At 49.3% G+C, this 25,124-nt stretch overlaps 1 protein-coding gene across 4 annotated transcripts; it reads left to right on the forward strand.

Annotated features, from left to right (window-relative positions):
• Positions 1-1,065: 1,065 nt before the first annotated feature.
• LOC123403333 (putative pentatricopeptide repeat-containing protein At1g68930) lies at positions 1,066-17,287 on the forward strand. 4 transcript variants are annotated; one of them, XM_045097272.1, is made up of 6 exons: positions 1,066-3,539; positions 3,629-3,730; positions 3,982-4,433; positions 13,135-13,260; positions 13,552-16,487; positions 16,648-17,287. In XM_045097272.1, exon 1 carries the CDS (start codon positions 1,087-1,089, stop codon positions 3,349-3,351), a length of 2,265 nt encoding a protein of 754 aa, XP_044953207.1. In that variant the 5' UTR covers positions 1,066-1,086; the 3' UTR covers positions 3,352-3,539; positions 3,629-3,730; positions 3,982-4,433; positions 13,135-13,260; positions 13,552-16,487; positions 16,648-17,287. The 4 variants fall into 4 exon arrangements, with proteins under 4 accessions (XP_044953207.1, XP_044953206.1, XP_044953209.1 ...); XM_045097271.1 differs by having other exon boundaries at positions 1,066-3,730; XM_045097274.1 differs by lacking the exon at positions 3,629-3,730.
• The last annotated feature ends 7,837 nt before the right edge of the window (positions 17,288-25,124 follow it).

Genomic DNA, 25,124 nt, shown 5'->3' on the forward strand with positions numbered 1-25,124 from the left:
ACCGAGTGAGTCATACAGCCGAGTGGTTGACTGTCATCCGAGTGGATGGAATGTACCTGTCTGAGTGAATCCGTACCGAGTGGATTAGATGTTGTCACGATCCAGTAGGAATTTTCCTTGTAGTCCTTAAACTAATAATGAGGTGCCCTTGGATAGGACGTATTGGTCAGACCTATGACCCTATCCTAGGGCTATATCCCCGTCAGCCATTACGGTAAAATGTGTTTGCGATGAAGGTTCTAGAGATAGAGAGATCATCGTAAATACCCCTTTTCAAACAAGAAAAAGGATTGTTTCTTTTTATAAACTTTCACAAATGTTTTGTACGCTTAACATGTTTAGTCACGAAATAGTTGACGGAACTAAAAAGAACAGTACTCTAATATGCTTTCATAAATAGCATTTTTGGAGCACCGGTCTTCCATGAATGTCCTTCCCTCTTCCCACCAGTTTCCATGTTGTCCATGGTGTTGTGTATCAAAGGAAGAGGGTTGGACCTAAGGTTTACCCATTGCCCTCTTAGACGAGGTGCGTAAAGTCATATAAGATTAAAGCTATGTGTAATTAAGAAAATAAAACACCTAAAACATATTTCCTCTGTTCACTTTTATAATGCGTTGTAGACATTTCAGACAGCATGCAAAACAGTTCAATTTCAGTTGTCTGAAACGACTTATAAAAGTGAACGGAGGGAGTAGCTAGGATGGGCACAAGTCATCTTATATGCTTTTTTTTATTCATTAGAATTTTCTGGAGTGTGAATATGATCAAGCCGACTCCAGTAAAGAAGCAGCCACAACAGTTTGCAGGCAACTCGTTCCAGTGACAATAGTAATCGCTCGACGGTCTTGAAATCTGGATATACATGCTCAAGTTGCTTTGTATTTCCCATGAACTTTAATGATAATTTTCAATCATTTTAATAAAGTACATCCATTTTTAACCGGTCATTTAATAAAGTACATCCATGATGTTATATTTGTTGTGTCAAGACCCTTTTTTATTGGAGGCCCATCATAACTCGCACGATATGGATCGCGAAGCGCTTCGCGAGTGAGCCCACCGGTTTGCCGGCTCCCGCTCGCTATGAGCCGCCCGCTCTGCAACCACTACGCGGCGCTCCTCTCTTCCTCTGCCGCCGCCGGCGGCCGCGATGGGGCCCGCGTCCCCGGCGCCGTCCACTGCCTCGTCCTCCGGACGCTCCCGCACCCGCCGCCCACCTACGTCCTCAACCACCTGCTCACCGCATACGCCAGGTCCGGCCGCCTCCCCCTCGCGCGCCGCCTGTTCGACGCAATGCCCGACCCCAACCTCTTCACCCGCAACGCGCTGCTCTCGGCGCTGGCCCACGCGCGCCTCCTCCCCGACATGGACCGGCTCTTCGCGTCCATGCCCCAGCGCGACGCGGTGTCCTACAACGCGCTCATCGCGGGCTTCTCCCGTGCCGGCGCCCCCGCACGGGCGGCCGGGGCGTACCGCGCGCTGCTCCGGGAGGAGGCGGTGATGGACGGCGCCAGGGTCAGGCCCAGCCGCATCACCATGTCCGGCATGGTCATGGCCGCGTCGGCGCTCGGTGACCGCGCGCTCGGCCGCCAGGTGCACTGCCAGATCATGCGGCTCGGGTTCGGGGCGTACGCCTTCACCGGGAGCCCCCTGGTCGATATGTACGCCAAGATGGGCCTCATTGGGGACGCCAAGCGGGTCTTTGATGAGATGGTGGTCAAGAATGTGGTGATATACAATACCATGATCACGGGGCTGCTCCGGTGCAAGATGGTTGAGGAGGCTAGGGGGGTGTTTGAGGCGATGGTCGACAGGGACTCCATCACCTGGACTACCATGGTTACAGGGCTGACGCAGAATGGGTTGCAGTCGGAGGCGCTGGATGTATTCAGGCGGATGAGGGCCGAGGGCGTCGGCATTGATCAGTACACTTTTGGGAGCATCCTTACAGCCTGTGGCGCCCTTGCTGCCTCAGAAGAGGGGAAGCAGATCCATGCCTACACAATCAGAACTCTGTACGATGGCAATATCTTTGTTGGAAGTGCACTTGTTGACATGTACTCAAAGTGCAGGAGCATCAGACTGGCAGAAGCCGTTTTCAGAAGGATGACATGCAAAAACATCATCTCGTGGACTGCAATGATTGTTGGCTATGGACAGAATGGGTGCGGTGAGGAGGCCGTCAGGGTCTTCTCGGAGATGCAGAGGGATGGCATTAAGCCTGATGATTTCACCCTTGGCAGTGTCATAAGTTCTTGTGCTAATCTAGCAAGTCTGGAAGAGGGAGCACAGTTCCACTGCATGGCGCTTGTCTCAGGGTTGAGGCCGTACATTACAGTGTCTAATGCACTAGTTACCTTGTATGGAAAGTGCGGCAGTATCGAGGACGCACACCGCTTATTTGATGAGATGCCATTTCACGATCAGGTCTCCTACACAGCCCTTGTCTCAGGTTATGCGCAGTTTGGGAAAGCAAAAGAAACTATAGATTTGTTTGAAAAGATGTTACTGAAGGGTGTGAAGCCTGATGGAGTAACATTTATCGGTGTCCTTTCCGCTTGTAGCCGTTCAGGGCTTGTGGAGAAAGGCCGCAGCTACTTCCATTCCATGCAGCAGGACCATGGTATTGTGCCCTTGGTCGATCACTATACTTGTATGATTGACCTGTATAGCAGATCAGGGAGGTTAAAAGAAGCTGAGGAGTTCATAAGGCAGATGCCACGGTGTCCTGATGCAATTGGATGGGCCACATTGCTTAGCGCATGCAGGTTGCGTGGTGACATGGAGATTGGGAAATGGGCTGCTGAGAATCTCTTGAAAACTGACCCACAAAACCCAGCGAGCTATGTCTTGCTGTGCAGCATGCATGCTTCTAAAGGTGAATGGAGCGAGGTTGCCCTGCTTAGGCGTGGAATGAGGGATAGGCAAGTGAAGAAGGAACCAGGCTGCAGCTGGATCAAGTATAAAAATAAAGTTCACATATTTTCAGCCGACGATCAGTCTCACCCCTTCTCCGGAACAATTTATGAAAAGCTCCAATGGCTCAACTCTAAGATGGCGGAAGAAGGATACAAGCCTGATGTCAGTTCAGTGCTGCATGATGTGGCAGATGCTGAGAAGGTTCACATGCTCAGCAATCATAGCGAGAAGCTTGCAATTGCCTTTGGCTTAATTTTTGTTCCGGAGGAAATGCCGATCCGGGTTGTCAAGAATCTGCGTGTGTGTGTGGATTGCCACAATGCTACCAAGTTCATCTCTAAGATAACCGGTCGTGATATTCTTGTGAGAGATGCTGTCAGATTTCACAAGTTTAGCAATGGCATTTGTTCCTGTGGGGACTTCTGGTAATTCTACTATCTGTTCATCCAACGTCGTACATGCTTCAAGTTTAACTAAAATCAGAAGTGCTATGACCGGAAGAAAAGGAGGAAAGTTGAACAAAACCAAGCATGTATTATATTCCCTGGCCATCAACTGGCATTGTCTGACAGAGTAAGAACAAATCATGTTCCCTGCAGGTGCAGGATTCATAAAAGGTGTGTTTATGTCAGCACGAAACTGTAGTCCGGGAAGATTATTTTGATTAACATCTGTTCCTAATTGTTGGTTGATATGGATCTGACAGACAAAGGGCGAAACTGCATTTGCTGACAGCAGTATGCAGTTTGGTATAAAGATTGTGCATGACATCTATATCCTTATTGATCTTGTTTACCAAAGTGAAAAGGTATGCCAAGTTTTGGCATTCTGTGCACTAATTACCAAATTCTATACATTGACAGAAGAAACCACCACTCTTCTGCCTTAACAGTTCCGAGTGTTAATCTTTTCATTTCACTTTAGTATAATTTTTTTTACTGGGATTTCATTTTAGTATAACTAGAATGATGGTAGTCTGTACTTAACCTCCTGCCAGATAAAGCTCCATCTCCTCAATGTTTTTTCTTTCCGCTTTCTTATTAATTACAAAATGTGCAGGCTATTTCTTCGGTGTATATGGCTTGGAGATGTGCCTCAAAGTTTGTTGAAAGAAGATCCCACTGATGGTTTTGTACCAAGCAACAAAGGGAACGGAGCGTTGAATCAGCATCCACTGACCCTCTATTATTAACTTGGAACAGAAGTGTTTCCGCGGGCAGGCTAGAACAAGTCAATGTGACACCTGAACCAATCCCTTGTTGAAATCTAATGCCTGGCCATATGGGTACTTGATTGCAATGTGAGCCATATAAAGGGTATATTTGTAGCGGTTCTGCTTGGGCAAGGTCACTGTAATTGTGTCACCGTTAGCTACTTGAGAACAAGCTGCAGCAAGTGCTGGGAAGAACTTACGGGAGAAATGCCTCTGAAGGACAATCATACTGCAGTTTGAATATTAGGAATAGCAGAAGTCACCGGCTGCATGCCCAAGAACCCCAGATCATGGCCAGGTGAGTGTATTTTAGGTATTTGATATATATTACAGCACAAAATGTTATCCAGTATGTGAAGAATCATATGTATTTCTTGTGCATTTTATGGTCACAGTAACACAGTGTCCTCCTGCAATTTAGATAGCCTGAGACAGTATTGACCAACTGAAAATTTGAAAGTAAAACAGTCTCTGTTGAATTTGGACTGAGGTGATGTACATCTCTAACTTTGCAACATGACATCTTGCACTAGCTATTACAACTTACTGAAAAGCCTTGACAATGAATAGAGATAACTAAGATAGACAGGAAAAATAAATAATAGGAAAAGTGAAGCAAAATTCAGAAGGGATACTACATATATAGTATATATGATATAAAAACAAAGTAATGTTTCCATTTTTCTTTACAGTGAAGCCATGTTGGCTTGGTTGTAGGAGGAGTGATCCAGGCACCGTTGTTGTTGTTGAAGAGGCACACTCTAGCGTTGACGCAGATGCTCTTCGTTGGGTACAAGCAGTTTGGCTGTACTAGCAGAAATTGCTTAGTGTCTAGTTTGGTGGTAGTGTACCAAATTGTAAATCTTGGATGCCACTAGACCACAAGGTGGCACATGAAGCATGGGCATGCAGAGCTTGTTTGTAGAACACAGACACAGCTAGCTAGCTTAGCTGCATTGTGCAGTGAAGGTATATTGGTAGAGGCTAGGGTTCTACCAGGTCTCGGACGTAGGTTGTAGGGGTGGAAGTGCGGGCTGCGAGGTTGGGGATGCCGGCGCCGACGGTTGGGCGCCGTCGCAGCGTGAGAGAGAGAGAGAGAGGCGGCTAGGGTTTGGGGCTCCCGTCTCCTGAGGGAGACGACAACAGAATACTGTTTATTGTCTGCTTAATATCGAAGGGGTACATGTGTTTATAGAGGAGGATAGCCTCCACTAAACCCTAGATAACTTGGACTCTAACTTGGACTCTAATATAACTTGGCCTCTAATATAACTTGGACTCTAAGATAGGTAAGATAACTTGGGCTCCCCGTTGGTACGTTGTACCGGTCATAACATCTCTCCCCGCCTTCTCAAACAGCTCGTCCTCGAGCTGAACATCTGGAAACTGTTGGCGGAAATCGTCGAGCTTCTTCCAAGTCGCTTCCTCCTCTGGCAGGCCGGTCCACTGTACCAAGACATGCCAGACGCCGCGACGCTGCTGCGCCTGCAGCACCTTCGCCACCTGTGCGGAAGTTGGAAGGAGGCGACCATCCAAAGTAGGAGGAAGGGCCGGCGTCGCTACAGGAGGGTCCCCACGGTAGGCCTTCAGTAAGCCGACATGGAAGACGTCGTGGAGGCGAGAACCAGCTGGCAGCTCCAAGCGGTATGCGAGTGTGCCGACACGCTCCAGCACACGAAAGGGACCGGCATAGCAAGGTCCCAATTTGCGCTTGGAGCGCGGGTCCAGAGACTGCGTGGTCCTGTGGAGGAGGCGCAGCCACACCCAATCGCCCACTGCGAACTCCGCCTCGCGATGATGAGCATCATAGTACTTCCGAGCCAGCTGCTGTGCTTGGAGAAGACGCTGGCGCGCCTCAGCCAGAATGTCGTCGCAGGTGCGGAGTAAGTCGCCCGCCGTCTCGGACCGAGCCGTCCCAGGCTCGTAAGGGAGCATGGCCGGAGGTGGGCGCCCGTAGACCACCTCGAAAGGCGTGGTGCGCAGGGCGGAGTGATAGGAGGTGTTGTAGCAGTACTCCGCCCACGCCAACCAGTCCGCCCAAGCTCGTGGACGATCACCAGTAACACAGCGCAGGTACATGGCGATCACCTTGTTGACCACCTCGGATTGGCCGTCTGTCTGAGGGTGGAACGCCGTGCTCATGCGGAGCTTCACGCCCGCCAGTCAAAAGAGATCCCGCCAGACATGTCTCGTGAACACAGGATCACGATCGCTGACGATGGACGACGGAAAACCGTGGAGGCGGACGATGCCGTCAAAGAAGGCCCGCGCCATGGAGGCGGCTGTATATGGATGACCCAGGGCGATGAAGTACGCGTACTTGGAGAAGCGGTCAACTACCGTGAGGATGACGGACTTGCCGCCCACCTTGGGAAGGCCCTTGATGAAGTCCATGGAAATATCCGCCCACACCTGGGAGGGTACGTCCAGCGGCTGCAGTAGACCCGCGGGTTGTAGTGTCTCCGTCTTGTTCCGCTGGCACGTCACGTACGACCGCACCCAGTCGCGGACCATCGCGCCATCACCGGGGATGTAAAAATCAGCACGGAGACGATGGAGAGTCTTCTGCACGCCCTCGTGCCCTGCAGAGTGCGCCAAGGTCAGGACCTGGTGGCGCAGGTCGCCATGGTCGGGCACGAAGATGTGGCGGCCATGTAGGAGCAGCCCCTCGTCCAAGCGCCAGGGCACGTCCAGCTCGCTGGCGTCAAGGCGCTGGCGCAGGCCCTGCGCGTCCGCGTCCGTCGAAGTTGCCCGACGAATGTCGTCGATGAAGGTGAAAGATGGCCCGGAGCGGATGCACATGATAGTGCCAGCCATGGCGACGTCGTCCGCAACATCCTCAGTGTCGCGGCGGGACAAGGCGTCGCCGACCGTGTTGAGACGGCTGGGGCGGTACTCGACGGTGAAGTCGAAGCCGAAGAGCTTGCTGATCCACTGGTGCTGCGGAACTGTGGAGAGACGCTGGTCCAGCAAGAACTTGAGGCTGTAGTGGTCCGTGCGCACACGGAATGACCGGCCCCAAAGATAAGGCCGCCAGTGGCGCACCGCCTGAACCAACCCAATAAGCTCGCGCTCGTAGGCCGCGAGCTTGTGATGGCGAGCGGCGAAGGGGCGGCTGAAGAAGGCGAGCGGTCCCTTGCCCTGGTGGAGGACGGCGCCAAAGCCGATGCCAGAGGCGTCGCAGTCCACCATGAACGGTATATCAAAGTCCGGCATCTGGAGGACGGGTCATGTCGTGAACGCCCGCTGGAGAGCCTCGAATGCCGTAGTCGCCTCCTCGTCCCAGGAGAAGGCGTCGCGTCGAAGGAGACGCGTCAGTGGCGCGGTGATGAGGCCGAAGTCCCGGATGTACTTCCGGTAGTAGCCGGCGAGGCCCAAGAAGCCGCAGAGCGCCCGTGGTGACCGCGGGGTCGGCCACGCGGCGACGGCGGCGACCTTGTCCGCGTCCATCGCTACCCCGTCCGCCGAGATGACGTGCCCCAGGTACGCGACGGAGGTCGTGCCGAACGAGCACTTCGAGCGCTTGAGGTGAAGACGATGCACTCAAAGCTCGTTGAAGATGATGGGCACGTGTTGTAGGTGCCCCGCCCAAGATGCCCTATAGATAAGAATGTCATCAAAGAAAACAAGCACAAAGCGGCGCAAGTATGGGCTGAGCACGTCGTTCATCAGGGCCTGGAAGGTCGCCAGCGCGTTGGAGAGGCCGAACGGCATCACCAGGAACTCGAAGTGGCCATGGTGAGTGCGGAACGCCGTCTTCTCGATGTCATCAGGGTGCATGCGCACCTGATGGTAGCCCGAGCGAAGGTCGAGCTTGGTGAAGAAGCGCGCTCCGTGTAGCTCGTCCAAGAGCTCATCCACGACGGAGATGGGGAACTTGTCCTTGGACGTCAGGGCGTTGAGGGCGCGGTAGTCGATGCAGAAGCGCCATGTGCCGTCGGGCTTGCGCACAAGGAGCACCGGGGCGGAGAACGGCGATGTCGAAATCCGGATGATGCCCTGCGCGAGCATGACCGCCACCTGACGCTCGAGCTCGTCTTTCTGCAGCTGAGGGTACCGGTACGGACGCACGGCGACAGGTGCCGTGTCCGGCAGCAGGTGGATGCGGTGGTCACAGGGCCGTGCGGGAGGGAGGCCCTGTGGCTCGTCGAAGATGTTGCTGTGCTGCTGCAGGAGGTCGGCCAGGAGGGGATGCGCCTCGTCCAGTGCGGCCGCCATCAACTGGAGCTGCGGAGTCGCGGCGCCGGAGCCGCCGATGCCTGTCCACTAAACGCGACGGCCGCCCTCGCGCCAGAAGATGAGGCACAGCACATCGAGGTCGCAAAGGATGGGTCCGAGAGTGGACAGGAAGTCGATGCTGAGGATGAAGTTGTAGTAGCCCAGGTCGATGCCGACGCAGTCGTTGGAGAACGGCTCGTTGCCGATGAGGACGGGAACCTGTCGCGCCACCCCTTGGCAAGCAAGGCGGTCCCCGTTGGCGACGGTGACGCTGAACTTCTCCGAGCCCGCCGGTTAGAGTGCGAGGCGGCGCATGGCGTCCCCGGACAGGAAGTTGTGCGTCGAACCCGTGTCCACGAGCGCGGTGAGACGCTCCCCGTTGATCGTCACCGGAAGCAGCATCGTCTTTGCCGTCTTGATGCCAGCCATGGCATGAAGGGAGACGACGAAGGCGGTCGCGTCGACCGGCCCATAGGTCGTGACGCCGGCCTCGGAGAGTGTGGTGGCCTCGAGCTCCGCGGTGAGGGCCTCCACCTCCGCGTCGTCGACGGTCTCCAAGTAGAACAGGCGGGCACATGTATGACCCGACGCATATGTCTCGTCGCAGTTGAAGCACAGGCCCTTGCGGCGCTGCTCGAGCTGCTCGGCCGACGTCAAGCGCCGGAAGGTGCGTGTCGGCGCGGGGGCAGCCGCAGTAGCGGCCGGCAGGGCGGGGCGTGTCGGGGTGGCGGCCGCCGGGGCGGGCGGGTCGGGGGACGCGTGCCGCGGCCCGGGAATGCCTGCTGCAGGGCGTTGGCGCGCTGCTCGTACGCACATGCGTAATACATGGCCGTCTGCAGGTCCTGGGGGTCGCGCATCTCGATGTCGATGCGGATGTGGTCGGGAAGGCCGCCGACGAAGAGCTCGGCGCGTTGGCGAGCCGTGACGTCAGGCGCATGGCAGGCCAACGTCTGGAAGTGGTCGGCGAAGTCCTGCACCGAGGTGGTGAAGGGAAGGCGATCGAGCTCGGCCAAGCGGCTCCCACGTATGGGGGGCCGAACCGGAGGAGACACAGGTCGCGAAAGCGCTCCCACGGAGGCATCCCGTCCTCGTCCTGCTCGAGGGCGTAGTACCACGTCTGGGCGGTGCCACGGAGGTGGTAGGAGGCGATCCACGTGTGGTCGGACGCCATGGTCCGCTGCCCCCTGAAAAACTGGTCGCACTGATTGAGCCAGTTCAGGGGGTCGACGGTGCCGTCGTAGGTGGCGAACTCCAGCTTGGTGAAGCGGGGTGGCTGCTGCACGTGTGGCGAGGCCGCGAAGGTGCCCTCGTGACGACCCAGCGTGGCGGAAGGAGAGTGTTGCGGCACCACAGAGCTCCCAGCGTACGGGTCAGTGTACCCGCCGAACCCTCCGAAGGTGAGGGCGGGTGGCTACAACACCGTCGGTTGTAGCGGCGCCGTCGTGTAGGTCGGCGTGTCGATCCACGTCGGTAGCGGGGATGGCGACGGCGGCCAACGGACCTGGGTGATCGGCAGGCCCTGGGGCGCGACAGTGGCCGGGGGCGGTGGCACGAAGGGCGCCGCGGGCGGAGGCGGTGGTGGCGGGGTTGCGTACGGAGCCTGGAGGAAAGTCCGGAGGTTCGAAGCCGCCAGGTTGAGGTCGCCAGGTTGAGGTCGCGGATTGCCGAGGACATCTCTGTCGGGGAGAGGACGGGGGCGGGTTCGGCCGCCAGGGCCGTGGTACCGGAGGCGGCCGGACCTGAGGTGGCCGGCGGCGGCGAGTGGTGCGGCGGCTGCTGCTGCTGCGAGGTGGCGGGGAAGGCGGTGGTGGCGGCGGCGGTGGTGGTGGGAAGGTTCGACAAACTCATCGAACCCAAGCTACCTGATACCAAATTGGTAGAGGCTAGGGTTCTACCAGGTCTCGGACGTAGGTTGTAGGGGTGGAAGTGCGGGCTGCGAGGTTGGGGACGCCGGCGCCGGCGGTTGGGGCTCCCGTCTCCTGAGGGAGAGAGGCGGCTAGGGTTTGGGGCTCCCGTCTCCTGAGGGAGACGACAACAGAATACTGTTTATTGTTTGCTTAATATCGAAGGGGTACATGTATTTATATAGGAGGACAACCTCCACTAAACCCTAGATAACTTGGCCTCTAACTTGGACTCTAATATAACTTGGACTCTAAGATAGGTAAGATAACTTGGGCTAAGCCCGTAATTAACCCTGCCCATTGGGCCTTCTCCGTTGGTACGTTGTACCTGTCATAACATATATACACTCCATACATCTCAATAGTAGCAGGAATTGTAAAATGAATGGCGAGGCTAAGTGAGACTCTCGACATTGAGATGACAGCAACATTTATTCAGTTCCTACATAGTATATAATATAATGTGCATCTATAATAGTATAATTTATTCTGTTAGTGAACAATCAGTTATGGTTGACCGTAATTTGTAAACAAAATATAGTGTGCAATAGTTTCAGTTTGATCATAAATCCATTGCTAGGTTCACTTACTGGTGCACTTTAAGATTCGATAAAAAACTGTGATACGCTTATCAGGTTTACATTACATGGTGCACATTTAATATTCGATAACAAGTTCGAGTGCTTGAGTGCGAGGGGGTGACCATTTTAGTTGCAGGTAGTTTGCATATGATGTTTCTAGCGGTGTGTGAAGCATTTTCTGATTTTACCGGAAAGTTAAGCGATCAGCCTCACATCACCTCCAAAGAGAAAGAGAGCAGAAATTCTTGTGATTATAGGACACATATGAACACCCAAAGCTGGATGCTTTACTTGACAGGCAAGGTGGCCTGAAAGACACAAAAGGGTTCAATTAGCAGGAGGATCCAATAGTGAAGAGACATTCTTGCAATCTTTTATCTTTATCTTTCAATCCTGCAGGTAGCTGGACACAAGCAAAGGATTGATTTCTGTCTTTAGCAAAGCGTTAGGTAATCCTCCCAATGTAAGAGAAAAACGAAAGCAAAAGGTAAGGATACTATCTCTTGTTTTATTCTGCTTTCCAAGGCATTTGTGCACACTGGTAAGCACGAAGCAGCCCAAGTATTTCGGCGCAGCATATTAGCGTTTTCCAATATTTCTGTACAACAGGTTGCTCGTGTTGTAGCTTGGCAATATGATTCTGACCATATCTGACAAATACAATGCAAGGTGCAAAATTTGTGTGTCAATATTTAGTACAGTTTGGAATGTGCCTTGACAGTCCTTGATAGTGGAGTGAGGCGTTTTGGCTCTCGGCCTTCATGGAGGCCGTTTTTTTGAAAAAATCAAAAATAAAAAAAATTCTGTTTAAAAAAAAAACTCAAAAAAATTGTACAAGTAAACAAGGATGTTATGTGTATGTGTGCAAAATTTGAGGATGAAATACCTTAATATGCGATCTGTACAAAAAAGACAAATTCATAGCCTCGGAGGATGAATAGTATCGCGTGTTAAAAAGCCTCAGATTTGTCTTTTTTACACAACCTTTATTTTAAGGTATTTTATCCTGAAAATTTACACACTTGTGCATTATGCCTTCATGTATATCTATATTTTTTCAGAATTTTTTGAAATGTAAAATTATGTATTTTGATGAAATTTGAATTTTTCAAAAAGAGGCCTCATTGGAGCTCGGCCTCCAAAAGGGATTTCCGTTGATAGTGTCAATATTTATATGCAAATAGGTTGCTTAAAGTTTGTAGCAGTGTATCAATCATTTTCTGATTTTTATGTAGGAAAGTTAAGTAAGAATTTCACTATTTCAGCCTCTTACATTACCTCCAAATAGAGAACTGCAATCCTTGTGAGTATGAATTGTATAGGAATCTGTGTAGAAGATCAAGCTATAAATAGGATTAGCGATATTAGCCGCATCCCTGAATCTAGCTTGCACGACATTAGTTTTCCTTATGTCGTCATACCTTACTGGAATTGTAATGCAAGGTACACAAAAATTGTTTGATTAGTTAGCAACGACATCGGACAATGGACGGTCAGGCCTTGAAATCTTTATCTTTAAATCTTGCAGTTAAGCCAGCTACAAGCATAGAATTGATTTCTTTCTTTAGTGAAAGCAAAGATAGTCCTCAAGGAAAGACAAAAGGGAAAGCAAAAGCTAAGAAATAGTACTACTTCCTTTTATTATGTCTAGCTAAGGCATTTGTGTGTAACCACAAGGACCCCAAATATTTTGTCGAAGCATGTAGCGTGTCCAGAGTTTTGCTCTGCAATCTAGCCAGCTTCTAGTTGCGCTAGCTTCTACCTAGTAACACACTCTCTGCATAGTACCAGTTATTCAATTTAACCAAGGTATGTAAAGCTCAGCTTACACCTGTACTCAATCAGCCTGCCTGCTTCTTCATATCTATGTATGCTAGTTTTATCGGGACACAGATTTTGTGCCCTCGGGCAAATGTGCTCTCTTTACTCTGAAAAGAATAAAGAGTTAGTTTTGAAGTTTCAGAAAACTCCATGAACAATCTCACATGTAGGTATTGCAGTAACCTGTGTATTTGCAAAGTTTTTCTGAAGGTGATTGGTTTGTAGACCAAACTAAAAAGTCAAGCATGAGAGGCTAAGAAGCATGTTTATGTGATCTAATTTTGTTATTTTTGCACAGAAAAATACAAAAAATTGCATGAAACTTAACAGCCGCACACAGTACTCAATGACATACACGTGTGATTTTTTTCAAAATTTTGTGCAGGCACGAGAATTGTATTTTTTGCATGCTTTCCTTTAGGTCATCGAGCTTTATTTGTTGATCTTGCTTGCATATCATTGTATTTGTATACAGGAACGAATCAACTACAGTTCGAGGTGGTGACTTCTAGTGAGCCAACTGATCAGTGATAACCCAGAAATGAAATTAATCTAGAGGTTAGAGATTGCAGTATCTTGCCAATTCATCATGCGTACAGAGGTATGTTTACATGTAACAATCACTTCTCATTTAATTTTGCATGTTATCTTTCTTATTCCGTGCTGCCGAGTTTACAAAATATTTGGGTTATTGTACCCCACTTGGTGCATCGATTGTGGTAAATCTTTTGTTGTAAAGTGTTCTATATGTCAGGAGTTCTGTCAGTTAATTGCATCACACATGTGTAGCCTTGTCCATCACATCTTGTTTCATATATATACTGCGCTACTATGTAAGCACCTACTTAGACACTGGTGGCCACCGTACTCATCGCTTCACATATGCATGCAGGTTATCAAGGCAAACACCATTGATGAGGCCGTTGAAGGAATTCTCGATGAACTCATGGATACTAGAAGAAAAGAAAATGTCATATACTTCGATGGCTGGGATGGGCTGGGGGCATCTGCAGTCCTGCGAGTCGTAGCCCAACAGCTCGCACGAAATGAAAAGAAATGGTATTGGGGACTGCAGTTTGAGCGAGTCATCCACATCGACTGCTCGAAGTGGGAGAGCACAAGAGCACTTCAGAAGGAAATCGCAGAGCAGCTGAAGCTTCCCAATCAGGTGATGGAGATGTTTGACAAGCAAGATGAGGAGGATGATTTCAATGGTATTACTGATCAACAAACTCGGACGGGGATAACAGAGGTTGCAATAGAGATCCAGAGGACCATACAGGGCAGCAGGTTTTTGCTGGTTCTTCACAATGGAAGCAATGAGGAGATTGACATATCTAGCCTTGGTCTTTCTGTATACGGATATTTGACCAATAAGGTGATATGGACCTTCCAAGGGAGGTTTCGTATGGATCCCAATATGAAAGACAAGGCCATGAAGAAGGATATAACAGATGTTCTTTTCTCAGCTTCATGCTATGACAAAAATCCACAAGATCTCTGGTACTATCTACTGCGTGAAGAGGCTACACTAGTTGCATACAAGAATGGTGTCGATCCTGCAATACTTGTTAAGTGCTTCTTATATATGTTGACACTAAATTGCACCAGCCGCCATTATGTCAACAGCGAGTATGATTTGGCTACCCATGCCTGCAACTATTGGATATGTGATGGAATCATACCGATAGTCACAGATAGTGCTGAAGCATGGCAAGTCAGTGAGACTCTGCTGGGTGAGATCCGATGGGATATGGACTACCACGACAATGAATTTCCATCTCACTTTCTAAGGTATGCTGAGTGCGTACCACACTGGAACTCACCAGCATATGGATTTGTGCTGGTTCCCAATGGAGTCGTTCCTAGCAGAATGTTCCAGCATTTTGACAAGCTTGGTGTGATAAAACTCTCAAGGTGTAGCTTCAGCTTTTCATCACCTCCATTTCTCTGCTGCCGCGGCCTTAGATTTCTATGGCTTGACCACTGCAAAGACGAAAGAACATATGCAGAGCAAAGGGAGAGGTCGTGGGCATGCTTTCAAAGCTTGTAGGTGCTTGACCTGCGCTACACAGATTTGGATGTGATACTGTCAGCAGAGGTGATTGATCTCCTGACCCAGCTCAGGGAGCTAAACGTTATGGGAGCTGAAAGCTGGGACATGAGCCATTTGCGAGGACGGCTGCGTAACATTCGCAAGCTCCGGGTAACAAAGTCCACCTGCTTCTTCAGCAATAATGTGTTATTAGAGATGGAAAACTTGGATCTTCTTGATTTATCAGAAAACAGGACCAGAGAAGACATGTCAAGCATATATGGGTCAGCAACCACGATCAGAGATGACAAGGCTAGCTTATCTGGCTCAGCAAGCAACATTAACCTTGAGACTGTCATTATTGGTCGATATGATGGGTTAGAAATCATCTCTTTTAGGGACTGCAAAGAATTGAAGAACCTATTCTTGAAAGAATCATTGGGGAGTCTTGAAGAGCTGGAGCTCTCAGGCACAGGAGTGAAAACCCTCAATTTCAGTCAAGTGGTAGCTACCTCGCTCCCCAAGCGGATCATCCTGCTAGGCTGCGAGAAGCTCCGTGCAATATTGTGGCCTAAGACATTCGAAGGGGGAGGATGGTCTGGTTTGCTGCATCTTGACACCACCTCAATATCAGCATCAGCTGACGGAGGTGAAGCATCACATGCACATCCATATAGCGATCAAGCCCTCCAACAGCAGAAAGAAGAAGAGTTTAAGGGTGGATGGCGGATTTGTCTGATGGATACAAGGCTCCTGAGGTCGCTTTATCCTGTAAGAGATTTTTTAAGGGCCACATCCGTACATATTGATATCTGTCCTGCAGCTACTGTTGGTGGTCGCGACATCCAAGGAACAAGCAGCAACAAACTAGTGCAAGTCCAACCGCACAGAAGGACGATGGCGGATTCCATGTATGGAGATGTCTTGAAGGATGATGGCCCAGCTGAAGTGATGGTGATGTGGGACTGCCCTAAGATATTTCTGTATTTGGACGAACCAAAGACATGTATGATAAAGATCATTCATCGACAGGGCAACAAACTTTTGGAGGATGCCCCATTCTTGCCTGATTTTACATGCAAGCAGAGTACATCTGTGCATGTCTATGATAACCTGTCCATCACCAATATCCCTCCACCTCCCGACGGATCAGGATGGCAGAGTCTAAGATGGTGCCGAGTCGAAAGGTGCCCCAAGCTACACACAGTCTTCATTATTCGGCAGGGCAGTGGTGCGTCCAGCTTTAGGCGTCTGGAGACATTATGGTTGTCCCAGCTTCTGTCGGCACAGACATTTACCACGTCAATTCTTACCTTTTGTAGCCTGGAGTTGTTGCACCTGGACTGTTGCCCCAGGCTCTTACATGTGTTCCCCTTGGCCAGCAGAAAGTCAGGGAGGTTCTTTTGTAGTTATTTGCAGACCCTAGAGATAGTGTACTGTGATGATCTAAGGGAGGTCTTCCCTTTGGCCCCTGGGCGCCAAAAACAGGATACAATTATAGAATTTCCCTATCTGAGGAGCATCCACCTGCATGAGGTCCCCAAGCTGCAGCGCATCTATGGGTGCAGGATGTGGGCGCCTAAACTGGAGACCGTCAAGATCCGAGGCTGTTGGAGCCTTAGGCGTCTGCCGTCCGTCGACCGCGACACCAAGCCACCCAAGGTGGACTGCGAGAAGGACTGGTGGGATGACCTTCAGTGGGACGGATTGAATAAGTACCATCACCCTTCCCTCTACGAGCCAAGCCACTCGTTGTACTACAAGGCGGAGCTGCCCAGAGGCACCATACTCGGGTGAGCTTCTCCCTACTCTGCAAATAAACTTAATGTTGTGTTGAGCAAATCACTGCCTTGTCTTTTTTCTAGAACAAAAACCAACTTACTACTTGTATCCAATGAAAGTATTATCTGTTTATTAATCATCCCTACCTAATGTTGGTTTATTATGCCGCAGGTAATTCACCTCTCCCGTGAATTGATCTTGGGGCTCGTCCAACGTGAATGCATGTACGTCATCATGCAGACTGAAGCTTTCCTGCCGTGTGTATGTGGCTTGCCCTGCTTCCTGCTTGATTGGTTTGTCGTGTTCTCTACATCGGCGTTGCCTTGGTGCGGTGACGCCCCTTGCAGTCTCATTTGATTTGATTTGGCCATCCTTGCTCGATTGGTCCATGGAAACACGCTTCATGTTGTTGCTTTCGAGCAAATGCCGTGTTCTCTACATCGGCGTTGCCTTGGTGCGGTGACGCCCCTTGCAGTTTCATTTGATTTGATTTGATTTCACCATCGTTGCTCGATTGGTCCATGGAAGCACGCTTCATGTCGTTGCTTTCGAGCAAATGAGAAAATAATTCAGAGTGGGCATTCAGCTGATGCAGCATGAGCTCCTTGTAAGTGATCAGCATGAGCTCCTTGTAAGTGATTGCTGTGGCCGTATATATAGTCAGCTATCTGACTGGCTGTAATACATAAGCGTAAATGATGATAGTGATTTTTTTGTGTATGTGGCGTTGTTTGTTGTGGTTTGAATAACCAACTGGTTGTAATTTATAATTTGCAACATGAATGGTGGTGATGATGACACTGATGTGTTTTGTGTGGTGTGTGCACACCGGTTTTTTGTTGTCGTATGTTAACATTATCACCAGCGCTACTTTTACCCATGTGTTGTGTTTGTTCTGATATCAAAGATGATGGGAGTTATTAAACGTTCTTGGAGTTCTCAATGTTTGATAACTCGCTCGCGCCTGATTGTCTCTTGTATCGTCAGACCCTCTTGATCATGCAGTGCCAAGTGTGCACACCGCTCACGTGCCTTATCTCATTTTGGCGCCCTTCCTCTCACATATGCCCACCTTCTCCCAAATCATCAGGCGATGTTGGGTCGCCTTAGTGAAATCACGACACGGTCTTCATTATCATTACAGATGTAGAGGGGAGCTTTCACCACCTCAACCTGCCTGAGCGGTCGCCGTCAAAGCCGTCCAGGTGCTGGCATAGAAGAGGCACGCCAAGCAAGCCTAGACATTGCCAGGACCACGGCGCAACCATCCTTGGTTGACGTGGGCTCGCATCCCCCTCCCTTCGACACAGAGCGAGCACAACAAGCTTCTTAAAGCACTCCTTGTTGCAAAGATTGAAGAAAAACATTCAAAAATGTCTTGTAACAAGGATCTTATTGCATAAGGCCAAGCACAACAAGGCTCCTACTACAAGGATCTTGTTACAGAAGGCCAAGCACAACAAGGCTCCTACTGCAAGGATCTTGTTGCAGAAGGCCAAGCACAACAAGGCTCCTACTGCAAGGTGTCGCCGAGCTTCAGGGTCGCGAGCAACAACCGAGCTCGTGCTGCCAGCGCAACTTCCGACGGACGACAGGGCCATGACCGGCACCGCGCTCCTCGGTGTCGAGTGGCATGGTCGTGCTCTACAGATGGTCGAGGCAAGTTTGGACGAGGTCCCTGTAACCGGACCCCGAAGTTCTTCGAACATTCGTATCACCCGGGGACCCAAAATCAGTGAGTAATAGCATAGAAAACTGGCCAGAATGGACCAAATCTTCGAGTTTTGACGAGGTCCCCGTAACCGGTCCCCAGAGTTCATGGAACGTTCGGATCGCCTCGGGACCCAAAATCAGTGAGTAATAGCATACAAAACTGGCGAGAATGTATAAAATCTGCGAGTTTTGACGAGGTCAAATAACCGGACCCCGAAGTTCTACGAACGTTCGTATCGCCCCGGGACCTAAAATGAGTGAGTAAATAGCATGGAAAACTGGCCAGAATGGACCAAATCTGCGAGGTTTGGCGATGTCAACATAACCGGTCCCCGGAGTTCGCGAAACGTTCGGATCGCCCCGGGACCCAAAATCAGTGAGTCATAGCATACAAAACTGGCCATAGTCTATAAAATCTGCGAGTTTTGACGAGGCCTCCGTAACCGGACCCAGGAGTTCTTCAAACGTTTGTAGCGCTCCGGGACCCAAACAGAGTGAGTAATAGCATACAAAACTGGCTAGAATGAACCAAATCTGCGAGTTTTGACGAGGTCCCGTAACTGGTCCCCAGAGTTCACGAAACGTTCGGATCGCCCCGGGACCCAAAATCAGTGAGTAGTAACATACAAAACAGCTCAGAACGTATAAAATCTGCGAGTTTTTACGAAGTCGCTGTAACCGGACCCCGAAGTTCCCCGAACGTTCCTATCGCCCCGGGACCCAAAATCACTGAGTACTAGCATAAAAGACTGGTCAGAATGTATACAATCTGCGAGTTTTGACGAGGTCCCCGTAACCGAACCCCGATGTTCCATGAACGTTCGTATCGCCCCGGAACCCAAAATCAGTGAGTAATATCATGGAAAATTGGCCAGAATGTACCAAATCTGCGAGTTTTGACGATGTCACCTTATCTGGTCCCCAGAGTTCGGGAAACGTTTGGATCGCCCCGGGACCCCAAATAAGTGAATAATAGCATACAAAACTGGCCAGAACTTATAAAATCTGCGAGTTTTGACGAGGTCCCGTAACCAGACCCAAGAGTTCTCCGAATGTTTGTAGCGCCCCGTGACCAAAACAAAGTGAGAAATAGCATACAAACTGGCCAGAATGGATCAATCTGCGAGTTTTGACGAGATCCCATAACCGGTCCCCAGTGTTCACGGAACGTTCGTGTTGGGGATATTACCTGCGGTATGACCCGCCCTAATGGGCCGGGTCAGGAAAGTGGTGACTCATACATACATGACCAATATAAGCCTTGGTTTGGGCCTGGGGCGTGTTGAGAGATCTTGTAAGAAGGCCGCCAGGGGCCATGAGCCGGATGGCGGTTCAAGAGTGACAAGGAAGATAAACCACCAAGGAGTTTTCCTTAGCTTGATGAACACGGCGACTTAGAGATAAGGAAGGCCACGATTTTTAATGTGGCCAGGACTTTGTAAACCCTGGGGCCTCGACCTGTATATAAAGGCGAGTCTCTGGGATAGATAGACCAGGTTAGAAATCATCGAGAGCTAGGTCAGGCGAGTCAGACCCTCCTTGTAATCGAAACCACCATCAAGATACACAAAGCAGGACATAGGCTTTTACCTCCACACGAGGGGCCGAACGTGGGTAAATCCAAGTCTCGCTTCCGCTCACCCCCTTTGAGTCGCCACCAAGGTGCGATGGCTCCTTCACTAAGTCCTTTCACGAGGACATCTGCCATGGCAAAACCACGACAGTTGGCGCCCATTGTGGGGCCTGCGCACGGTGGAGTTGAGTTCTCAAAGGGATCCCTTCCAGGGTCAGGAGGCTATGCGGTCGGCATCATGACGAAAAGCCGCCGTGGAAAATACTACATCGACAACTCACAGTGGGGGCCTGAAGCCGATTCAATCGAATCTGGATACAGGGCCCCCTTCGGCAAGATCCACGTCTTCATCGGCAAGTTTGGGGGCGCCCGTACCTGAACCAGACACCTTCACCGACACCATCGAGCCGGCCCGGTACGCCCATCCCACCAAACATCAGGTCAGGGGACGCCACATTTTCGTTGGTTTTATGTAGGGGACCGACCTACCAGACGTGCCGGTAGTCCAGGAGATCACCCCCGTCAACTCGGACGACGAGTTATCTATGGGCGTCACAAATTCAATCTACCCTCTCTACAAGGGACATCTCAGAGGGTTACTGATACGTCTCCAACGTATCTATAATTTTGATGGTTTCATGCTATTATCTTGTCAAACTTTGGATGTTTTGCATGCCTTTCATATATTTTTTGGGGCTAACTTATTAACTCAGTGCCAAGTGTCAGTTCCTGTTTTTTCCATGTTTTTGACCCCTTTCAGAGGAGATTTTGAAACAGAGTCCAAACGGAAGAAAATCCCCAAAAAGTTTTTTTCTGTAACGGAAGAAGATCGGGAAGCCTGAGAGCCAAGGCAGGGGAGCCTCAGGGGCCCCACAAGCCCCCACCCCGCGGCCAGGGGGTAGGCCGCGGACCACATGCTTGTGGCCCCCCTGAGCGCCCCCTGACCTAGGGGTTGCGCCTATAAATTCCCTAAAAATCCCAAAAAATGAGGAGATCATCGAAAGTACTTTTCCGCCGCCGCAAGCTTCTCTCTCCGCAAGATCCCATATGGGGCACGTTCTGGTGCCCTGCCGGAGGGGGATTCAGACACGGAGGGCTTCTTCATCAACACCATGACCTCTCCGAGGATGCATGAGTAGTTCACCATAGACCTACAGGTCCATAGCTAGTAGCTAGATGGCTTCTTCTCTCTCTTGGATCTTCAATACAAAGTTCTCCATGATCTTCATGGATATCTATCCGATGTAATCTTCTTTTGCGGTGTGTTTATCGAGATCCGATGAATTGTGGATTTATGATCAGATTATCTATGAATCTTATTTGAGTTTCTTCTGATCTCTCTTATGCATGATTTCATATCCTTGTAATTCTCTTCGAGTTGTGGGTTTTGTGTGGCCAACTAGATCTATGATTCTTGCAATGGGAGAAGTGCTTGGTTTTGGGTTCATACCGTGCGGTGACCTCACCAGTGACAGAAGGGGTAGCGAGGCATGCATCGTGTTGTTGCCATCTGTTGGGGAACGTCGCAAGGGAAACAAAAATTTTCCTACGCGCACGAAGACCTATCATGGTGATGTCCATCTACGAGAGGGGATGAGTGATCTACGTACCCTTGTAGATCGTACAGCAGAAGCGTTAGTGAACGCGGTTGATGTAGTGGAACGTCCTCACGTCCCTCGATCCGCCCCGCGAACAATCCCGCGATCAGTCCCACGATCTAGTACCGAACGGACGGCACCTCCGCGTTCAGCACACGTACAACTCGACGATGATCTCGGCCTTCTTGATCCAGCAAGAGAGACGGGGAGGTAGAAGAGTTCTCCGGCAGCGTGACGGCGCTCCGGAGGTTGGTGATGATCTTGTCTCAGCAGGGCTCCGCCCGAGCTCCGCAGAAACGCGATCTAGAGGAAAAACTATGGAGGTATGTGGTCGGGCAGCCGTGAGAAAGTCGTCTCAAATCAGCCCTAAAACCTCCGTATATATAGGTGGGAGGGAGGGGAGGAGGCAGCCTCAAAACCTAAAGGTTTGGCCGAAATTGGAGGTGGAGGAGTCCTACTCCAATCCTACTTGGAGTAGGATTCCACCTTCCCACTTGGAAACTCTTTCCACCTTGTGTTTTTTCCTTCTCAAACCTTATGGGCCTTAGTGGGAACTTATTCCAGCCCACTAGGGGCTGGTTTATCTCTTCCCATAGCCCATGAGACCCCTTGGGGCGTGACACCCCTCCCGATGGTCCCCGGCACCCCTCCCGGCACTCCCGGTACACTACCGATGAGCCCGAAACTTTTCCGGTAATGCACGAAAACCTTCCGGTAACCAAATGAGGTCATCCTATATATCAATCTTCGTTTCCGGACCATTCCGGAAACCCTCGTGACGTCCGTGATCTCATCCGGGACTCCGAACAACATTCGGTAACCAACCATATAACTCAAATACGCATAAAACAACGTCGAACCTTAAGTGTGCAGACCCTGCGGGTTCGAGAACTATGTAGACATGACCCGAGAGACTCCTCGGTCAATATCCAATAGCGGGACCTGGATGCCCATATTGGATCCTACATATTCTACGAAGATCTTATCGTTTGAACCTCAGTGCCAAGGATTCATATAATCCCGTATGTCATTCCCTTTGTCCTTCGGTATGTTACTTGCCCGAGATTCGATCGTCAGTATCCGTATACCTATTTCAATCTCGTTTACTGGCAAGTCTCTTTACTCGTTCCGTAATACAAGATCCCGCAACTTACACTAAGTTACATTGCTTGCAAGGCTTGTGTGTGATGTTGTATTACCGAGTGGGCCCCGAGATACCTCTCCGTTCACACGGAGTGACAAATCCCAGTCTTGATCCATACTAACTCAACTAACACCTTCGGAGATACCTGTAGAGCATCTTTATAGTCACCCAGTTACGTTGCGACGTTTGATACACACAAAGCATTCCTCCGGTGTCAGTGAGTTATATGATCTCATGGTCATAGGAATAAATACTTGACACGCAGAAAACAGTAGCAACAAAATGACACGATCAACATGCTACGTCTATTAGTTTGGGTCTAGTCCATCACATGATTCTCCTAATGATGTGATCCCGTTATCAAGTGACAACACTTGCCTATGGCCAGGAAACCTTGACCATCTTTGATTAACGAGCTAGTCAACTAGAGGCTTACTAGGGACAGTGTTTTGTCTATGTATCCACACAAGTATTGTGTTTCCAATCAATACAATTATAGCATGGATAATAAACGATTATCATGAACTAAGAAATATAATAATAACTAATTTATTATTGCCTCTAGGGCATATTTCCAACAGTCTCCCACTTGCACTAGAGTCAATAATCTAGTTCACATCACCATGTGATTCCAACGAATCCAACACCCATATAGTTATGGGGTCTGATCATGTCTTGCTTGTGAGAGAGGTTTTAGTCAACGGTTCTGAAACTTTCAGATCCGTGCGTTCTTTACAAATCTTTATGTCATCTTATAGATGCTGCTACTACGTGCTATTCGGAAATGCTCCAAATATCCACTCTACTATATGAATCCGTTTCACTACTCATAGTTATTCAGATTAGTGTCAAAGCTTGCATCGACGTTACCCTTTACGACGAACTCTTTAACCACCTCCATAATCGAGAAAAATTCCTTAGTCCATTTGTTACTAAGGATAAATTTTGACCGCTGCTAGTGATTCAAACATGGATCACTCTCTGTACCTCTCAACATACTTTGAGTCAAGGCACACTTCAGGTGCGGTACACAGCATGGCATACTTTAGATTCTACGGCTAAGGCATAGAAGACGACCTTCATCTATTCTCTTTATTCTGCCGTGGTCGGGTTTTGAGTCTTACTCAAATTCACACCTCACAACGCAACCAAGAACTCCTTCTTTGCTGGTCTATTTTGAACTCTTTCAAAAACTTGTCAAGGCATGCATCTTGTTGAAACTTCTATTAAGCGCTTTCGATCTATCTCCATAGATCTTTGATGCTCAACCTTCAAGTAGCATAATCCAGGTACTCCTTTGAAAACTTCTTTCAAACAACCTTGTATGCTTTACAGAAATTCTACATTACTTCTGATCCACAATATGTCAACCACATATACCTATCAGAAATTCTATAGTGCTCCCACTCACTTCTTTGGAAATACAAGTTTCTCATAAACCTTGTACACACCCAAAATCTTTGATCATCTCATCAAAGTGTATATTCCAACTCCGAGATGCTTGCACCAGTCTATTGAAGGATCACTGGAGCTTGCATACTTGCTAGTATCTTTAGGATCGACAAAACCTTCTCGTTGTATCACATACAATGTTTGCTCAAGGAAACCGTCGAGAAACAATGTTTTGACATCCTACGTGCAATATTTCATAAATAATGCATCAACAACTAACATAATTCTAACAGACCTTTAGCATTGCTATGAGTGAGAAAGTCTGATCATAGTCAACTGTTTGATCTTGTCGAAAACATCTTTGCGACAAGTCGAGCTTTTCTTAATAGTGACTTATCACCATCATCGTCTGTCTTCTTTTAAAGATCCATTTTACCCAATAGTCCCATGACCATCAAGTAGTTCTACCAAAGTCTACACTTTGTTTTCACACATGGATCCTCTCTCGGATTTTATGGCTTCCAGCCATTTGTCGGAATCTGGGCCCACCATCGCTTTCTCCATAACTCGTAGGTTCACTGTTGCTCAACAACATGACCTCCAAGACAGGGTTACCGTACTACTCTGCAGCAGTACGCGACCTTGTCGACCTACGAGGTTTGTAGTAACTTGATTCGAAGCTTAATGATCACCATCATCAGCTTCCACTTCAATTGGTGTAGGCGCCACAGGAACAACTTCCTACGCCCTGCTACACACTGGTTGAAGTGATGGTTCAATAACCTCATCAAGTTCTACTACCCTCCCACTCAATTCTTTCAAGAGAAACCTTTTCTCGAGAAAGGATCCGTTTCTAGAAACAAACACTTTGCTTTCGGATCTGAGATAGGAGATGTACCCAACTGTTTTGGATATCCTGTGAAGATGCATTTATCCGCTTTGGGTTCGAGCTTATCAGACTGAAACTTTTTCACATAAGTTTCGAAGCCCCAAACTTTCAAGAAACGACAGTTTAGATTTCTCTAAACCTCAGTCTATACTGTGTCATCTCAACGGAAATACGCGGTGCCCCATTTAAAGTGAATGTGGTTGTCTCTAATGCATAACCCATAAACGATAGTGGTAATTCGATAAGAGACATCCCAGCATGCATCATACTAAATAGTGCATGGCTATGACGTTCAGACACATCATCACACCATGATGTTCCAGGTGGCATGAACTGTGA

This window comes from Hordeum vulgare, chromosome 6H, assembly GCF_904849725.1.
Source record: "Hordeum vulgare subsp. vulgare chromosome 6H, MorexV3_pseudomolecules_assembly, whole genome shotgun sequence".
NCBI lineage: Eukaryota > Viridiplantae > Streptophyta > Magnoliopsida > Poales > Poaceae > Hordeum > Hordeum vulgare.

What these genes read in the sequence shown, in the direction of transcription:
- LOC123403333 (XM_045097271.1), top strand. Translation starts at nt 1,087, where the DNA reads ATGAGCCGCCCGCTCTGCAACCACTACGCGGCGCTCCTCTCTTCCTCT.